At 37.3% G+C, this 19,090-nt stretch overlaps 2 protein-coding genes across 3 annotated transcripts; both read left to right on the forward strand.

Annotated features, from left to right (window-relative positions):
- Positions 1-9,619: 9,619 nt before the first annotated feature.
- Positions 9,620-10,824, forward strand: LOC112805829 (serine/threonine-protein phosphatase 7 long form homolog). Its single transcript, XM_025848158.1, has 5 exons — positions 9,620-9,654; positions 9,899-9,938; positions 9,998-10,308; positions 10,457-10,544; positions 10,633-10,824. Exons 1-5 carry the CDS (start codon positions 9,620-9,622, stop codon positions 10,822-10,824), a joined length of 666 nt encoding a protein of 221 aa, XP_025703943.1.
- A 4,999-nt stretch (positions 10,825-15,823) lies between these two features.
- LOC112697187 (uncharacterized) lies at positions 15,824-18,867 on the forward strand. Of its 2 annotated transcripts, none has more exons than XM_025750260.3 (5): positions 15,824-16,056; positions 16,193-16,346; positions 17,192-17,250; positions 17,683-17,881; positions 18,316-18,867. In XM_025750260.3, the coding sequence occupies exons 1-5, from the start codon at positions 15,881-15,883 to the stop codon at positions 18,661-18,663; spliced, it is 936 nt and encodes a 311-aa protein (XP_025606045.1). In that variant the 5' UTR covers positions 15,824-15,880; the 3' UTR covers positions 18,664-18,867. The 2 variants fall into 2 exon arrangements, with proteins under 2 accessions (XP_025606045.1, XP_025606046.1); XM_025750261.3 differs by having other exon boundaries at positions 15,847-16,056; positions 16,188-16,346.
- The last annotated feature ends 223 nt before the right edge of the window (positions 18,868-19,090 follow it).

A 19,090-nucleotide genomic window follows, 5' to 3' on the forward strand; every position in this document is an offset into this window, starting at 1 on the left:
GTAGTTTTTCAATCAAAAGTCTAATTTCCTTTAAAATCACTAAAAGCTCCTTTGAATGAAATCTTTAAGTCCAACCAAGAGCAAAAGTCCTTTTTATATTAAAATCAATATTAGAACATAATTCTTTCCTTCAGTGGTTCAAATGGTAAAATAATTCATTTCTAAATAAGTCAAACTCAAGACATATATTTTTCTTAAATAAATTACGCTTGAAAACATAACTATTTTCTTAGTAATTCAAATAATACAATTTCTCAAATCCAAACCTTTCTAAATAACTTTTCAAACAAAATCTAGGATTTTTATAGAAATTTCGGCAGCTCCTCCCCTAAAACTTGGACTTTGCCATCTGGTTCGGGTCCCAACTAAACCGCTCCACAATTCTTTTCAACGGTCCAAATCCAAAATCAGTTTAAGAGCAAGCTAAATCCAACAGTCACCTCATTTTCATATCTCAAGGAAACCATTTTAAAATCAAATTATTATCAACCGATTAAACTCATTTCCAAAACCTTAAAGAAACAGTTTAGCAACAATTCATTTATCAAAACCAAATCAATTAAAGCAAACCAGGCTGAATCCAAAAGAGTATTCTATTTTTCACATTATCAAAAAAATCAACTCAACTCAAATCAATTATCAACGGATTAAACTTGATCTCAAATCTTTAAAAGAATCAACTTCAAAAACATTCCGTTTCATAAAGCCGCACAACAATCCAGTCAAACAAACATTCATAATCATTCAAGAGAACCAAATAATACATAAGACTGATACAATTACCAAATATGCATTGTCTCACATCAGTATCCATATGTAATAATTTTAATATATAAAACATAGTTTTCGAAAAAAGTCCCTACCTCAAAACGCAAAACCAGAACCCAAACGCGTAACAGAAACCTTCTCTCTCAATCCGAAATCACCAACAACCGCGACCTCAGCTCTAAGCCACTTTCGCGTAACCACAGCAACACTAATCGCGATATATAACAACCGAAACTCAATCTTATAGCAATTAACGCCGTAAAACCTCAGCGTGAGATAACAGAACAGTAACTAAAGGACTTTCGCAATGAAAATGCTTACCAAAACTAAGAAAAAATGGCTGAATCAAGTAGCAGTAGCCCCAACGGTGATTCTGGCAACAACCGTGCTACACCCGATGACCAGAACGACAGCAATCAGAACTCGAACTTATGTTACCAAACCTCAGAGTCTTTAACCAAGTATAACAGAATACTGAATAAAAGGGCTTTTCAAAATAAACATGCTTACCGCAACAAGGGAAGAACAACTACACCGAGTAGTGGCAGCAGTAAGGATGATTATGGCAGCTGCGGGGAAGTTGGCCTTCTCCTCCACCTTGGTCCGTGATTCCAGCGGCGGCAGCGACAAGGAAATTTACAATAATCACCGTATCCCATATAAACAATTTCAGTGACAAGCTCCAAGGTAGAAACAAATTGGTAGAACAAGGAAGCAGAAACAGGGGAGAGCTTACCCAAAACAGTAGTGGTTCTAATGGTGGTTCTTTGGGCAGCTCAAATGACAGCATCAGAACAGCCGGTGCTAACCAGGGATGCGGTGAACACCACGACAACCATGGTAGCAGTGGCGTCGCAGCAGCTGACTCCTCTTCACAGCAACCCAGCTGTGGCAGCTCAGAAGTAACGACGACGGTATTGCGACGGCGCCGGCCATGGAAGCTCGGTACCAAGCTGATGGCGACGATTCCTTCTGCGGCGGTGAGGACGCAGCTGGATGCGCGACTGATCTCCCTCTTCGCGTCTCTCTTTGCGCCCGATCTCTCTCGCTGCTCCTCTGGTGTGGGTGACTGGCGCGACGGCAAGTTGGGCGGTGGTGAGGCGCAGCTCGCGGCGAGGCGTGGCATGGTGGCGGCGGCGGCGCAGCATGGCTCATCTCCTCTTCTACCATAGCTCTCTACCTCCCTTTCTCTCTATTGTTACTGCATATTGATTTAGGAAAAGGGGAAAACATGCGTGTTGCTGCTGTTAGGTGGAGGGAGAAACGGGTAACTGGGTTAGAATTTCGGCGGTGCCAAGCTTTCATTCCACTATCCGTGGGTGTGTGTGTTGCACAGGGAAGAGGGTGAAGAGGAGGCTGGGGCTGCGCAGCGCAGCGCAGCGCAGCGTGAGAGAAAAAGATGAAAGAGGGATGGGTGTGGCAAAACAAATTAGGGTTTGGGGCAATTTGGTAATTTTAACAAAATTAGGGTAATAAGGTTAGTTTTGTAATTTCAAATAAAAGTAGGGATAGTATAGTAATTAGAAGTAAATTTTAATCCAACAATAATAATGTATAAAAATAGTATTTGTTCATCAATTTTACAAATTATTTTCAATAAAATATTTAAATCCAAAAACTATAAATAATATAATTAATTTCTCTATTTTCCAAAACAACAGTTTTAATATTTTAGAAATAACTACTAACGTTGTAATTTAAATATAGAAAATAACTCGATAAATTATGAAATTAAGTAAAATCTTCATTTCAATTATCAAAACTTGATTTAATCATTCTCAATGAAATAATTTCTAAAAGTAAAAATCTCTAATAATAAGTCAATTTAAAATCAGCTCGTAATAAGGTTCTTCAAAAATTCTGGGTCTTACAGGAATCTTGAAAACTCAAACGTTCGAGTCTACTAGCTACGAGTTAGGGGTACCCACCACGGGAAGTCCGTGAAACTGAATAAAAAAAATAAAAAAATCATTTTAGCATTCAAGGAATAAAAACGTTGACTCTTGATTCTAAAATCACAATATGCAAATTTTGATTAAAAAAATCTAACTCCAAAACTCATGAATCAAGGTAGTAACTTACGACTGATAGAAGTTATGGTTAAAGTTCAGACTTTATAAAAAAAAGTAAGTAAAATAAAAAGCTGCTCCACCTCAAAGGATGAGACATTTGGGTTGAAATTTGAAACTCAAAAAATCTTTTTCGAAAGAAAGACATACCGAGTTTGAGGATCTTCTAAAATATTTTTTTAGGCTCAATACTAAAAACTGGGTTTAAGAGTATAACAAATTCTAAGAAACCGGTTTGATAATTAAGTATTATCTCGGATTCCAAAGAATATGTTACAAAGAGGACACTAACTCTTCATAACTCATTCTAATGCCTAATAACTCAATTTTATGAGGTTAATTGTTACATTGTAACCATCATTTTACTATTAAAAGAGAATGTTACAATATTAACTATATAAAGGCTTAAGAGCATCATATAAAGGGAGACCACAATAAGACATCAAGCATTTTATGAGTAGAGTAGCTCATGAAAAGAGCAACCCACATAAGAGAATCTCATAACATCATAACCTTGTAATATATGCACTATTTCAAATACGTATACTAAGGTATGATCTCTAACTTAGTTTCTCTTATGACCCATGCTAATTTGAGCGTTAGAATCCTTCTAGAAACACCTCCCACCATCGGGACATTAGAAACTCGAAATAGGAGGATGATGGCAACATCGTGTCTCCAACCCACTCTCTACAATTTTATACCTATTAAATACATTTATTAGGAACTTCTTATCAATACTAGTGTTACATGGATTTTTTCAAATAAATAATTTAATTATTTTATTTACCACAATATATAATTTATAGCGTATTTATCCATTTGTATCACATGGCTTATCTGTAGACGAGATAAGCCAAGTTTTGTTTTGGACGTATCGCGTTTGCAAACTAGATATTTGGAGTTAAAAAAATACATATCTCGTTTACAGTGTAAAGAATATACATTCATAATTATCTCATTTACAGTGTAAAAGAGATGTGTATTATTATAAAAAAATTATGATTAAAATAATATCAAGAATCTAAATTTTTAGCGTGTAATTAATACTTAAAAAGATTGGTAGAAGAGATTAAAACGAATGATATGTTTGAATAATTAGTATTTAAAAAGAAAATACATTAAAATTTTATAGATTAAACTAGTGTATGTTCCCGTACCTTGTATGGGATAATACATAAAATTATATTAAAAATTTTATTAAAAAATTAAATAATATATATAATAATTATTATTATAAATATTTTATAAAGTTATAATTAAAATCAAACTCTTAAAATTTTTAATATTAAAATATTAAAAATAATTAGTATTTATTTTAATCAATTTGAGTTTTTTAAGTGATCATCTCATTCGTCCGCTTAAACAACTATTAGGAGTTAGAATCTCGTCTTGTGTATATAGCAATCCATTGGCTAGCGATAAACCCTTAATAAAAGGAGTATCAATACGTGGTTAGACTTGGCAGGAGTTTTTGAATATGCAGGTACCCGACCCGTCTATACCCGGATGAAAAGGGTAATAACTTGACTCGAGTCAGGACAGATTTTGCTTAAGACAGGTATCGTCGGGTTTAGGGTGTACCCGCCCCGAATATATACATATAAACACTTTTTAGTAATTAGGATTTGCCTCACATCACACATGATTCATAGCTTCAGTCTATATTCTATAGCCATGCAAGATAAATTCAATCATCCTCACCTAAAATCTTCTTCTTCTCGACTTCTTCACAAAAAAACTGCATAGCTCCTGTCATGTTGTTGCTGAGTCCATCGCCGCTTATCTATTCACAACTCCCATCTTCCTTCACAGCCAGAGACAAACCCACGTTTAATATAGAGGAGCATTTGCCCCCACAAATTTTTTTGAAAAAAATTAATACTTATATACATATATACCACTTATTATATTATATTTGTCTCAAAATAAAATATAAATAGTTCTTTTGTATTTTATATTAAAAAATATTTTGTTAAACTTAACACATAATAATAATTATATTGTTAAATTTGATTTAGCATGAAAAATCAATAAATACACTAAAAAATTAGTGATAATTAATTATATTATATTAGTTAATTAATTAATAATTAAGTTAAAACTTAGTTTTCTAATTAAATACAACTTAAATTATTAGTGATTTTTTAAAAATTGTTTAAGATAAAAAATATATTATCTATGTATTAATATACTATAATTATTTTGGTTAAAAAATTTATTTATACTATAAAAATTATAATAAGTAGATTTGATAATTAAATAAAATAATTATTTAAAAATATATAAAAAAATAATATTTAATCATGTTAAAAATAAAAAAAGTCCTTATAATTTTTTTTTGTTATTTTAAATATTATACTATGTGTATGAAATTATATTTTTATTATTTTAAATATTATAATAATGATTGTGTGTATATTTCTAGTTCTTATCAATATGTATTAGATAGTTCTAATTTTAATATTTTGAATATATCTAGACCAATTTAGATTGATCAAGTGATCAACTTAGTCGTCCACTTAAATAAGTATTGAGGGTTCGAATTCTGTCTCATATGTATAGCAACTCGTTGCCAGCCAATTGTAGATTCTTAAATGAAATTCAAATTCATGACGGATTAGTTCTTAACTTGTTGAATATCGTGGGAAGCAAAAAAATATCTATACCTAAATTTTATTATATTTTTGTCCCTATTATTAAATTTTTCTGGGTCCGTCACTATTCACAGCTTATGTCATCATCGCTGCTCATCCCGTTACCGTCGTTGTTGAGCCCGTCGCCACCGTTTTCATGCCGAGTTTCTTTTCTCTAGGTAAATTTTCCTCTCTCTCTCATTGTGAATCTGTTAAGTTATTCTATTCAAACATTGATATTTAAATTATAAAAAAAATTGATTTTCATATTTTATAAAATATCATACTGGCAGTAATTGTAAATATGACGCTACTTAAAATTAAATAAATTAACATAGATAAAACAAATAAAAAAATAAAAAATTACTTAATCTTGTATAAAATTTACCTATAAAATTCTATACCAAAAAATGAATTTAATTTTAGTATATTAATAATATAAAATATTTTATATAATCATTCAATTCAATTAGCGTGTAATTAATACTTAAAAAGATTGGTAGAAGAGATTAAAACGAAGGATATGTTTGAATAATTAGTATTTAAAAAGAAAATACATTAAAATTTTATAGATTAAATTATAGATCCAATTGTATTGATTTAAATTTGAAATAAAATTTTTTTTACGTATTCAAGTTATATTATGAGAATAAATACGATAATTATGCCAACTCATACAAATTAAAATATGGGAAGCCCACATCCCACTCTTTCTCTATTTTACTTATGCTCATCAACCTCTCCTAACAATCGGCACACAATTAAAACGGCTATCTTCTCACTCTTTTTCTATTTTATTTATCTCCATAACTTCACGTTTCTCATTTTTTAATTTGTAGGAGTTAGCACAATTACTATATTTATTCTCATCATGAAACTTGAATATGTAATTTTTTTAAAAAAAAAATTAAATCAATCTAATTCAATTTATAATTAAATCTAAAATTTTTTATATACCCTTTTTTACATTGTACAAATACTCCATTGATTCCCTAATAAGATTCTTATTCAAATATCTTTTTCGTTTTAATTTTTTTACCAATTTTTTTAAGTACACACGCTAAAAATTTAGATTATTAATATTATTTTAATTATAATTTTTTGATACGATAAACAATTTTTAAATGTTAAATATTTCGTTTACAAACAAAATATGTGCCAAATAAAACTTCACTTATTTTATTTAGAGTATAAACAAATACACACAAATTCATCTTATTTATACAGATAAATCATATGATACAAAATAATAAATACACCATAAATTATTTATTTGAAAAAAAAAATCCCGTGTTACATAATTGGTTCATTTCTTTCTATGGTAATAATTGAAACCTTCGTGTCAAACTTCGCAACCGGATATGCTCAGCTTGTGTCCATCATGTATAATTATTAATTAATTGACGTAATTGTATGTGGAATTATTAGCTGTCACTTGCTCATTTTAGTTGAATTTTAAAGGATCAAAAGATTGCAGAGTGCAGCGTCACACCAATGGAATGTATTCAATATAATAATGTTTACAAGTTACTCATTGGATGGTGATTTTGATTGTGACGCCTTAACCGATCTCATCAGATGTAAAATGGCTTTTGACTCGTGACTTGTGCATCCTTGGCACGGCGTCTTCGATCAACTTTAGTTCTACTTCTAGTAATAATGATAATACAAAAATACAAGGATTTATCTAAGATGTGAGATAAGATTATCAATAGTATAAAGTTTTAAATCCATAATACAATAATATCCTCAGAGCTATGTGATTATTATTAATCTCAGATTAATTAGGTGGGAAAGTTATTTCCATTTAACTTTCGGCCTGTTTTATATTTATGTAGCATGTAAGCTTCCAAAGCTCATTAACGCGTGTTCATGCATGATCTCATTATGTAACAACCATTTTTGGCACTAACATTACCAATATCACGATGACGAGTTGATGATACCTTTCATCAATGCTGCCTGGGAAATGGGAATGTTTCATTTGAATCACTTTCCAAATCTCTCTCTCTCCCCCCTTCAAAAGACGTTAAAAAAAATGAATATTTTCATACATTGCACTTCAATAATTCCAATAACAACACACATCTAAAATCACTGTAAAATCATTTTAGAAATTTTAAAATTTTTTAAAAAATTCAAAATCATCTTACAAATTTTAAAACCTAAAAAAATGAGACATAAAAAAATTGAAAAAAAATGTAAAAACTAAAAAAAAAAACATCTAAAATTATTAAAAAAATTAATCCAAAACAACGAAACATCCAAAACATAGAAAAAAGAAACATCCGAAACTTAACGAAACTTAGCAAAAAAATGAGATATCCAAAAAATTTTTAATTTTTTTTGAGAGAGAACGTCAATTCAAATTATTATGAGAGATATTTAAAACCTAATAAATTTTTTTTAAATCAAATAATAACAAACCCCAAGTTCATTGTAAATTCATTTTAAAAATTTTAAAAATATTTAAAAAATTTCTTATAAAAAGAAATATCTAAAATATAACAAAATAAAGTTCAAAACCTAACAAAAACGAGATATTTAAAATTATTTTAAAAATTCTAAAACTTAATAAAACAAAACAAAAATATCTGAAAACTAAACAAGAAACATATAAAATTATTAAAAAATAATAAAAAACCCAAAAACATCCATAACATAAGAAAAAAATATCTGAAAAATATGAGAAAAATATCCAAATAAAAATAGTTCGAGAGGTGATTGACGAGACTGCGCGACACAAAAAAGGAGCTGCGGTGGTCAAAAGCACTGCGTGTTGTGACGAAGTAAGCGGCAGTGGTCAACAAAAGGAAGTTGTGGTGCGACGTTATTTCGTTCACAATGAGCATGCGGACGACAGAAAGAGATTGTAATGCGACTTTGTATGTGTGGCAGAGGGTGAATTTAGCGAAGAAGAAAAAAAAGAAGAAGAAAAAGAAAAAAAGAAAAAGAGAAAGAAGAAGACGAACGTATTCAACATAAATATTGGGTGCATATTTTTTGAAATATTTTTTTTAAATTAAAAAGGTTGATTTAAGTTGGCTACCCCTATTTGCTATTGGCCTTGTAGTAACTTGATTCGAAATATTAGTAAAAGGAATTTTGACTAATGACTATAAATAAGTTGGTGGGACAATGTAGTTTATTTTTTAGGGTAAAACACTAAAATAAGCCATTGGGAGATTGAATTTACCTGAATCAGCTAAAAGGAAATTCGATTCATCAATCAATCAATTGACATATTTATATAATTTGAATCAATAAGATTCAATTTACATTCCTTAGTAATTCGAATGAACATGTTTCGAATTATGGCTAATCAAGTTTCAACGTAATTCGAAACAACATGAATCGAATTAGCAAAGTGTAATTCGAATTGAATCAATTCGAATTAGTAGGGAAAGGTGACACGGAAGGAGTTCGAATCATATTGATTCGAATTACTAATGTTTGGAGACTTTGGTAATTCGAAATAAGTTGATTCGAATTACTTGTGACTTGCCTATATAAGGAGTTCGAACCAAGTTCATTTGAATCATTTTTCCATCCTCATACCCCACCAAATCTCAAAGAAAACGACCCAGAATCTGTACGACAAAGACTCGAGCGGCATATTGAGGCGATGGGGGACGATCTGGGAAGGCTGTATCATTTGGATGGAGTCGCTCATATCGCCGGGGTGATCAACGACGATGTTAGTAGTTTTTGATAGTGGTATATGTTTAGTGGTTTTTGTTAGTGGTTTAGGAAAGTGGTATTGCAAGTGGTTTATTTAAGAGGTTTTGCAAGCGGTTTTATTGGCGGTGTATTGAATGGGTTTTGCATGCGGTTTTATTGGCGGTTTTGTTAGTGGTTTGGGTTAGTGGTATTGCATGCGGTTTTTTCTAGTTATTTTGTATGCGGTTTTTTTATGGTTTATGTTAGCGGTTTACGTTGGTGGTATTGCTAGCTGTTAAGTTGAGTCGTTTTGGCTGGTGGTTTTTGTAAGTGGAGTTGCACTTGGTTTATGCTAGTGATTTTTTGGATGCGGTTTTACTATGCAGTTTTGGTAGTGGTTTAATATATCTCCTTTTGCATGTGGTATTTGTTAGTTTTTTATGTCGTGATTTGTATTTGTAACTGGTATTGTAATTCGTTCTAATCATGCGGCGGCAGCAGGGAATGCGACTCGATGAGAGGTACGTTCCGTACTTGCAGATGGCCGAATTATACCATCTTGCGAGACTGAACGATAGATGGTTCAGATTAGACGAGCCCCTTGTGAGTGCATTCCTCGAGAGGTGGCGTCCGGAGACGCACACGTTCCACATGCCGTTCGGAGAGTGCACGATCACACTTCAGGACGTGGCGTACCAGTTGGGTTTGCCAGTGGACGGACATTACGTCAGTGGTTGCCTGACAGATTTCCACGTATACATACAGGGTACCTGGCCAGCTTGGTAGTGGTTCCAGGAGTTGCTCGGTGTGTTACCTCCCCCGAGCCAAATTCAGAAGTTCGCAGTGAATTGCACCTGGTTCCAGGAGACTTTTGGAGAGTGCCCTGATGGGGCCGATGAGGAGACAGTTAGGCGCTTTTCCCGTGCCTATATCATGATGTTGTTGGGCACCCAGCTGTTTGCCGATAAGTCCGACAATCGTATTTACATCAGATGGCTACCGTACGTGGCTAGGCTTGAGGAGATGAGTGGCTACAGTTGGGGGTCGGCTGCACTCGTATGGTTGTACCGGTGCATGTGTCGAGTGGCCAATAGATATGTCGTGAAGTTAGTTGGGCCATTACAGTTACTTCAGTTCTGGATCTTTTGGCGGTTTCCTGGATTTAGGCCTGCTAGGTATGATGCGTTTAGCTGACCCCTGGTATCGAGGTACGACTATCGCATTATATCATGTTTAATTATTTTATTTATTTAAGTTCTCGCCTGTATTGTTATACTAATTCGTCACATTCATGAATGACTTCGATTTTGATGGCCTTTGCAGGTGGTCAGGTTACAATCCTTCTGTTAGCGAGAAGGGACCTCGGGTGCAGATGACTCGGCTGAGGATCGACGTGTTACAGGCTAGGGATGTGAGTATGTAAACCTCCTTTGTATAGTTAACGTACATTTAGTTAAAGCTAACTTTATCTCCTAACGTATTTGAGATGCTTTTTTCAGTTTATATGGATGCCCAATAGCACACCCGAGGTCGTTCAAGTTGTCCATCCGGAGGTGTTGGAGTCGCGTCATACGACCTTATGGCGATGTGTCACATCGCTGATATATTTTGCGGTGGTTGAGTGGCACCAGGTTGATAGGGTGTTACCGCAGTTCGGGGGGCTGTACAGGCTTGCCCGCGTCCCGCCCTGAACATCGACTTCCTGATGTCGAAGGACGGTAGAGGGGGTGATCGTTGGTTCCCGCACCATTTGCAGTACTGGCATCTTCACTGGGAGACACGTGCAGATCACGTGCTTCGGTTTGACGTGGTTGCGACCCGAGTCTGTCACATGACAACTTGGACTGGTGGCATCAGCACGGAAAGAGGTTCTTGTCACCAGAGATGTACTTGGGGGATCCTAGAGCCATTCCTATTCCAGTAGAGGTGACACAGGGGGTGCCGGTAGAGTTCCCGACATGGATCGAGTTGATGACGTTCCTGATAGGCGTCGGGTTGAGAGGAGAGCTCGTGTCGGGACACGACGGAGCGACTGGGAGTGGAAGTGGCTGGACCAGGCTATCGAGGAGGGTGACGAGGCAGGTAGGGGTCGTGGTCGACGACGTGGTCGTGGAGGCAGACGAAGAGCGCCTGCAGCGCACCACGACGGGGGTGATCACGGTGACGATGCCGCTGCAGGAGGGGCTTCCGAGGGGGGTGTTATACCCGATCATGGCGGAGCTGGTGGAGAGTGGTATGGGTCTGGTATGGGAGATCCTACGGGCCATGTTGACGCTGGACTTGGAGAAGGGCCGCTCGGAGATTACTTTGTTGGTGTTCTTGGTCACGACCAGACACTTCAGGAGAGTACACCATGGGTGAGTCTGGGTACCATGTTTTCAGACTTTCTTGCCGGTGATGGTCTTGATGCAGACTACGCTGGAGAACACTTCCTAGATGAGATCACTGCCATCATGCAGGAGGATGAGGCCGCCCGTCGAGGGGGTCAGATGATGGGGACACAAGCACATTTAGATGTAGATCTGAATGAGCCTTTATCTGTACCTCGTGCTGACTATTTTTCCTTGGGTGGTACGACACCTTCCGCACATACTACTGGGTCACATTCAGTTGCCGGGCCGTCTTCATCCCGACCGTTACATGTGCAGCCTACGAGGCTTGCACAGCCACCCCCAGAGGACGAGGAGGATGAGATCAAGGACGAGGAGCCGCTTATCCGGAGAGGTCATAGGACACGGGTACCACGTCGTTGTTTCACGGGATCACACCTCTTTAGATGATTTGTGTATCGTGATGTTTGTTACTTCATGATCGTTGTCATGCTACCTATCTATCTTTATATATTTCGGTTATCATTGTTGTATCATTGGGTCCTTTAGTTTATCAGTTGATGTGTGTCTGCGTTTGTTAGTGCTTATCTTGTATCAGTCACTATGAGAACTATGTTACTTTGCTTATTTATGTTATTTCCATAATTTACCTTGCATTTTTCGTTTAATTTGAAAGTTCATTTTACTGCCTTAACTACGTACTTCGTCAGTCACTATTCATGTATGAAATGTATCACATGAGATTAATTAATAAGACATACAATGCACTTGAAACTAGAACATTGGTTTTCTTAAAAAAAAAGAACAAAGTTTGGACACTATGACATCTAACAACACAGCACCAACCCTACTCATCTCTAACTGTATGCCTGGGACCTCCGACCTGTGGGCAGCTCCGACGAGTGTGTCCGGGTTGCCGACAGAGGCCGCATCTCTTTGGCCGGTTCGGATCTGACTTGTCCATATTGGTCCATATCCGAGTGGACCTGGGACGACTCTCCCTTGCACGCCTCTTGTTTGGATCTGGTATAACTGTCGGTCCATCATATGGTGGCCAGAAACCTTCTGGGATGGGAGGTGTGAATCCCATCTAATACACACTAAAAATGGAACTGAGACGATACACAGAGTGGACGTAAGAGTGCCAAGTGACTCGTGAGTAGGCACAGCATGCCAGTGCGTGCGGACACGGGAAATGAAGTGACTGGAAGTATCCGCAGTCACATGTCTGAGCTCCAAGTGAGACCCTGTAGCTAACCAGGGAGAAAGAACCAGTCGGAGTCATCTCTGCCACGGTGTACTCCGAGTTGTCCCTGTCATACAGAGTAACGGTGAAGCACCTTGCCGTCTTCAAATTGGCATCGATAGACTTCACTAGGTGTTGACTGAATTGTTGTCCGGTACCCTGCTGGGCCTCGGCCTCTCTCCCCTTGCGTACAAATAGTTCGGCCAACCTTCCATACGTTGCCTTCACCAACGAGTAGACAGGAAGGTTCCTCACACCCTTGAGGATTGAGTTCACACACTCAGAGATATTCGTCGTCATATGCCCGAATCTCCGACCCTCATCAAAATACTGTGTCCACAATGAATACTCAATCGGGTTCGCCCAATCACACATCGCCGGGTCTTCCGAGCGTAGAATATCAAACCAGTATTCGAACTCGACCTCGGTCTAAGCATAGACAGCGTTCACAAGAAGCCTCCTTGCGTCTTTGCCCTTGAACGTGAGGGCAAAATTTGCTGCTACGTGTCAAATGCAGAATGTCCGGTATGCAGCTGGAGGTAGCCAGCCCCCGTCGGGAGCCTCAAGCGCGATCTTGATGCCGTTATGCCTGTCAGAAATAACAAGCAGACCCGGCTGTGGTGTCACGTGCTGACGGAGGTGGGAGAGAAAGAATGACCACGACTCAGCATTCTCACCCTCGACTAGTGCGAATGCAACAGGGAGTATGTTGGAGTTCCCGTCCTGTGCAATCGCTACAAGCAACGTACCCCCATAGTGCCGTCAATACTCACCAATGGCTTGCAATGACGAAATGCCTCGATACACGGTGGAAAAGTCCAGAATAGTCTGTGAAAATAAGCCTGAGACTCGTCTAGCTGTCCCCCAACTCGAACAGGGCTAGTCCTAAGCACTGCAACAGAACCAGGCATGGTCACCTGCACTCCTAACACCCACATTGGGAGCTCATTGTACGACTCTTCCAGTCACCATAAATGACGGCAACAGCCTTCTGCTTCGCCAACCAGACCCTCCTGTACGTCGGCCTGAACCCATAATGTGAGGCCGTCGCATTTAGGAGTACCTTGATGCTGACGAATGCATCAACCCTAACCATTGGCATAATGAAGGCCGATATCACATGATAATCCAAACTCCTGTGATCGCTGGAGATGGAGCTGGCCAGACAAGTATGCGGTCTATTGTACCGTTTGACCTCCCAAATGCCCTTGCGCTGCCGGAGACTCAGCCTAATCAACCATGTGCACCCATTCCCGAACTCAGAACACTTGCCCACATACCGGCGATAATCAGACTCCACTACCTTGTATTGTACCCCTCGGCAGATGCTGTAAGTCTTCACACTTAAAAGGGCCTCATTTTTATCCTGAAATTGCTGACCAACCTGGAACTCTGTCATACCAGCAGACCCTTCTGCATCTCTAGCGCCAAATCCAGCATGCTTCCCAGGTACCCCGTCAGGCCTCATGGCATCCAGGTCCAAAGATGAAAAATATAGAGGGTACTGCTGTGTGCCAGAACTAGAACCACCTCCCACCCCTGCAGGCTGACTCGCTCCAATATCATCGCCACTGTCATCAACAATCATATCCGGCTCGACATCATCGTCTTCTCTATCATCAAACAATCCATCTCCAACCTCAACCGGTGCAGCACACTGTACAGAGGTCAGTATAAATTCTCCTGTTCCAACTTCGTCGCCAACACTACCGTTGAGATCAACAGCGAACGAAGAGGAGGCGACAGGCTGGACGGGTGGCTCGTACGCAGGGACGGAGGAAGAAGCAACGGCAGGTCTGGAGTTAGAACTGGCAACCGTGGCTAAAGTGTTGGTATTCCGGTTCGAACCCCCCGAGCTGGATACCACATCAACCAACTTTGCCAACAGCTCTGGTGTCCTCACTTCGGAAAACAGCCGGCGACAATGAAACATGACCTGCAAGTCCTCATCACTCCTGATCGTGAAACAATCATACTTCACGGTATCCTGGAGCACCGTGATTGGAATGCGATAGAAAAACTTCTTAACCCTTTTCACACCTTCCAGACCAAGTTTCATCAGTACAGAGCTAACAAGGTCATCAAAGCTCGTCGTAGAACTCACGATAATACAGAGAGGATCCATATCGGTGAACTTCACACCGGAACGAGTTTTTTTCTTAATCGATCCTCTGTGGTGAACCAATACTAGAAAGCTGTCCTCACTAGCCATCTGACCCCTCTCTAATGAGGGCAACTCACGTTCATCTCATATATATAGAGCTCTGGTACACACTAATTCGAATCATCCTCATTCGCACTATATATACGTAATTCGAATCAGGTCATTTCGAATTATGCCTTTCTTCACATTTCCTACTAATTCGAATCACTAAAGTTCGAATTATGGTTACTACACTATTCCTAGTAATTCGAATTGACTACATTCGAATTAAGCTTTCATAATTAGACCCAAGTAGCTTCGAATTACATGCAATCTTCCTTGTGCATAATTCGATCCATATTGATACGAATTACGTACAATTGTAATTCGAATTTTGTTGCTTCGAATTACATTAAAATGCCCATTGATTGATTGCTGAAACAATTTTCGTTTTGGCTGATATGCGTAATATCTTCCTCAGCCTAGCTTAAATACGTTTTTTACTCTATTTTTTATTTTTTTATAGTAATTTTTAGTCGGACAAATTATTGTACAAGATAGAATTTAAACATTTAATACTTGTTTAAATAGACTCGAAGCTAATTACTATATCAACCCAATTTTGATTAGAATTTATTTTTGTTCGGTACCAAGTAGTGAAGTACCACTACCACTGGGTTTTCTTTTATATTTTTGGTGGTTTCTCAATGCCCAACAAGCAGGAAAAACGGTTTTTTTCCAAAAACGTTACCTCCAGAAAACTCAGAATCGGTTTTATTTATACTTTTAGTATTTTGTATTTTTGAAATTTTATGAAATAAAATAATAAAAAAGGAAGCGAACACATCTATAGTTCGTAATACCTTTTTGTTTTTTTGATATATTCAGGCTTAACAGGTCATGACAAAAAAGGCTTAACGGGTCTTACTCAAAGAAATGAAACGGAGGCTCAACCCGAAATTAACTGGTGCACCCGTAACCCGGGATTTGCCCCATCTTCGCCCATTTCTGTAAGACTGAAACCCTGGATGACGGGGTTCTCTCTGCCTCTGGTCCTCTCTTCGCTCTCGCCGAGTTGCCGGAGTTCTTCGTCGTCGCTTTTCTCGAGTGTCGCCTTCGTCGAGACTCTTCTCTCTTTCTCTCTGTCTCCCCGGCGTCATCGCCGGCACGCCGCTGTCTTGGTGCTTCCGTTGCGTCAGTTCAGGTAGGCATCCTCAATTCGCCGCTGTGCTATTCTGTTATGAGTCCAGAATGATTGAATCCCTGATTCTGCTCTCCGATTTCTTCTCATATACATGTGATATATTGAATTATTGAATTGATTTTTGTTGTTAGTGAAGAAGGAAAGGAAGAAACGCAGTGATGGCCATGGAAGTTGACCCTAATCTTGAGTCAACATCCTTCTCCTTCTGGAAACCCCTTCGTCGTAGGTTCAACCCTGACTCTCCTTTCTTCGCTTCTGGCAACCTCCAACGTGAACTGCTAGCCAAACAGGTTCTCTCTCTCATCTCCCTTATTTTTCATTTTCGGAAATTTGAACTTTTAATTTTAAAAACGCACAATGTATTTGCCAGATAATCTCAATATAATTTTCTCTAAACAATAACATAACAATGTACTAGGAAGAGGGACAACTATAAAAATACATATCTCTAGTTTCTATTAATTCTCTCAATTGGAGAGGAAGTGAAGAGACTTAATCTAAACCCATGTCAATTTATGAACTTTACTTATCAAACCATGAATCTTCAAATCCTTTATATATGGATTGGCGATCAAGTCAAATGGTGGTGCATCACTTGATTCGGTTTTCTTGACTTTCAAACACGAGCTGTTATTTGATAGGGTTAATCCAACTTCTTTGACGTGTCACATGCTTGCCGGTTAATCATGTGTATGTAGTAACATTGGAACTTCTATAATCTTCCAGCACCTTGCTCTCATCAATGGTGGTGACTTTCAAGTGGGAATTGAACTTGCTCTTCACTTGGACAATTAGATATGAGTTGTAATTGTAGTAGCTACATGTAAGGCAGTGATGATCTTGCATCAAGCCTTCTTTAATTGCTAACAGAATTTCATTGCCCAATGTTATCTGCTTCCATTTCATCAGCATTTTTGTGTTCGCCATTGACAATGATCATATAAGATTATGAGGGATATGAAAGAAGAAATAGTTATTATTCTAAAATAACAATTTTGGAATTTATTTAACAGTGCTCTAGGTTTTTTGTCCATGATTTATGATTGTGAACTTGAGTTCCAAGTTTTGAACTGTAATTCTTATTTCCTTTTCTTCCTTTCTTTCTTTCTTTCGTTTTTTGTCTTTAATTCAAAAGGTTGCGTTGGAATTAACGGAAGAGAATGAACAACTTGAGGATTGCATCCAAGATGGAAGGTATTGATCCTTTAAGTGCTTATACTTGTTTTTCCTTCCCTATGTTTCACAATATGTCGCATCATGTACCAATTTTAATTAAAGCATCCATTTGCTAAACAATAAAAATAAAAGGTAGTGAAAAAAAAAGGAAAAAAAAGAAAGAAGAACAATGTGCATGACATATGTGATTAGAAGCAGCTGAAACTAGTCATTTTTTTTAGCAGCAGGTGAAGTATTTTGTGTTCTTTGTGGCTCTTTACTTGCTTCTCAGTGTTAAATATTGTTCCTTGCCTTTTAATTCTAACTTTTTCTCCTCCCGTTTTTATTTGTATTAAACTCAATACCTTACTTTTATTAAAGAACATGCATTTTTCAATAAGGTCGCAGTTAAATGTCTAGAAATAAATGTTTGCCCGCATGCCCGATGTTGAAGCTGTCATTTTTGTGTAGGGAAGTCTTTTGCCCAATTGTTGGTTGTGGAACACGCCTGACTTCAATTGAGGATTTTGAAAATCACTATAATGTAAGGCATACTGCATCCTGTTCAGTTTGCTCCAGAGTCTACCCAACTTCTCGTCTGCTCAGCATACACTTATCTGAAGTTCATGATTCTTTCTTCCAGGCGAAACTTGCACGCGGCTATGATGTGGTATAGGCATCTGTCACTCATTATGGTAGCATGAAATGATTCCTTGCAGTTTGCAACTATCTGACACTATGATTCTCTGTTTATCAACTGACTACTTATTACAATTATGTTCTCTTCATCATCATGAGATATTCATTTTGTTTATGTTTCTTTTAACAATGACATGTAACTTCTTTAAGAATGCATCGCATTGCACCTCGTTCTTACATAAATTTATAAACTCAAATGTCAACAAGGAAGCCTCATGTACTATTTGGTTGTATACAATAGATCATGATTAAATCTTCTTTGGGCTTTGCACGTGAACTTTCTGGCTTGTTTATGTCTCTTATTTCTTTTCTAGAGCTCATAGTTAGCTTGTTATGATGATCTATTTTATTTTCTTTTATAGGATCATCTCATTACTATCTAATACTCTTTTCCCCCCTTAACAGTATGAATGCTTAGTGGAAGGCTGTGGTTTGAAATTCAAAACCTACAGTAGCAGGCAGCAGCATCTGGTTGACAAGCACAAATTCCCAACCTCATTCGAATTTTTCAAGAAGTCTCGACCATCAAAGAAACAGAGGTTAAAGTCTCAGCGCAAGCAATCTGTTCAGAAGGAGGATGCATCAGAAACAATGGAAGTCGAAAATGCAGCCATAGATGACCTCACTTCAGCAGTCTCTAGAATGAGCACTTCTGACTCCACTCCTTCCTCTATCAGCTTTGGTCGCCGCAACAAAGGGTTGACCTTTGCTCCTCGAGTTGTTCAGCAAAAAACCCAGCAAAGAGATAATTAGCTTTTTTTTAAACCAATTTGAATTAACAATTGCTAAATGTTCAATCTTTAATTCTTGATATGTTGCCCCTTTATAAAATCCGTGGTTTTCTTCGGCTAAAAGGTTGAAAAAGCTGAGATAATGACATTTCTACATCAAATCTGGGTACATATGGACAACTTACATTTCATTATCTTTTGGAGTTTGATGTAGTTTCCCTTCTAACTCAAATTTGCACTTTTAGATTGCGTTTTATGTTCATAAACACATTTTGCCTAATTTGTGCCATGCGCTTATGCAACTAACTATATGTTTCATAAGATGATGATGTCTTAGGTTTTCAATTAAACCAATATTTAATTGAGAAGAATTTTACAACACCTTTACACCTTTTGATGACCATTATATTTCCCAAATATAGTGATTGCCACTATAAAACAACTAAAAC

Source organism: Arachis hypogaea, chromosome 6 (genome assembly GCF_003086295.3).
Source record: "Arachis hypogaea cultivar Tifrunner chromosome 6, arahy.Tifrunner.gnm2.J5K5, whole genome shotgun sequence".
Lineage (NCBI taxonomy): Eukaryota > Viridiplantae > Streptophyta > Magnoliopsida > Fabales > Fabaceae > Arachis > Arachis hypogaea.

What these genes read in the sequence shown, in the direction of transcription:
- LOC112805829 (XM_025848158.1), top strand. Translation starts at nt 9,620, where the DNA reads ATGCGGCGGCAGCAGGGAATGCGACTCGATGAGAG. An exon ending in GGAATGCGACTCGATGAGAG is followed by an intron (nt 9,655 to 9,898) that starts GTACGTTCCGTA and finishes GTATACATACAG; the next exon opens with GGTACCTGGCCAGCTTGGTA. An exon ending in ACGTGTTACAGGCTAGGGAT is followed by an intron (nt 10,545 to 10,632) that starts GTGAGTATGTAA and finishes TGCTTTTTTCAG; the next exon opens with TTTATATGGATGCCCAATAG.
- LOC112697187 (XM_025750260.3), top strand. Translation starts at nt 15,881, where the DNA reads ATGACGGGGTTCTCTCTGCCTCTGGTCCTCTCTTCGCTCTCGCCGAGT. An exon ending in CTTCCGTTGCGTCAGTTCAG is followed by an intron (nt 16,057 to 16,192) that starts GTAGGCATCCTC and finishes TTGTTAGTGAAG; the next exon opens with AAGGAAAGGAAGAAACGCAG. An exon ending in GTGAACTGCTAGCCAAACAG is followed by an intron (nt 16,347 to 17,191) that starts GTTCTCTCTCTC and finishes TTAATTCAAAAG; the next exon opens with GTTGCGTTGGAATTAACGGA.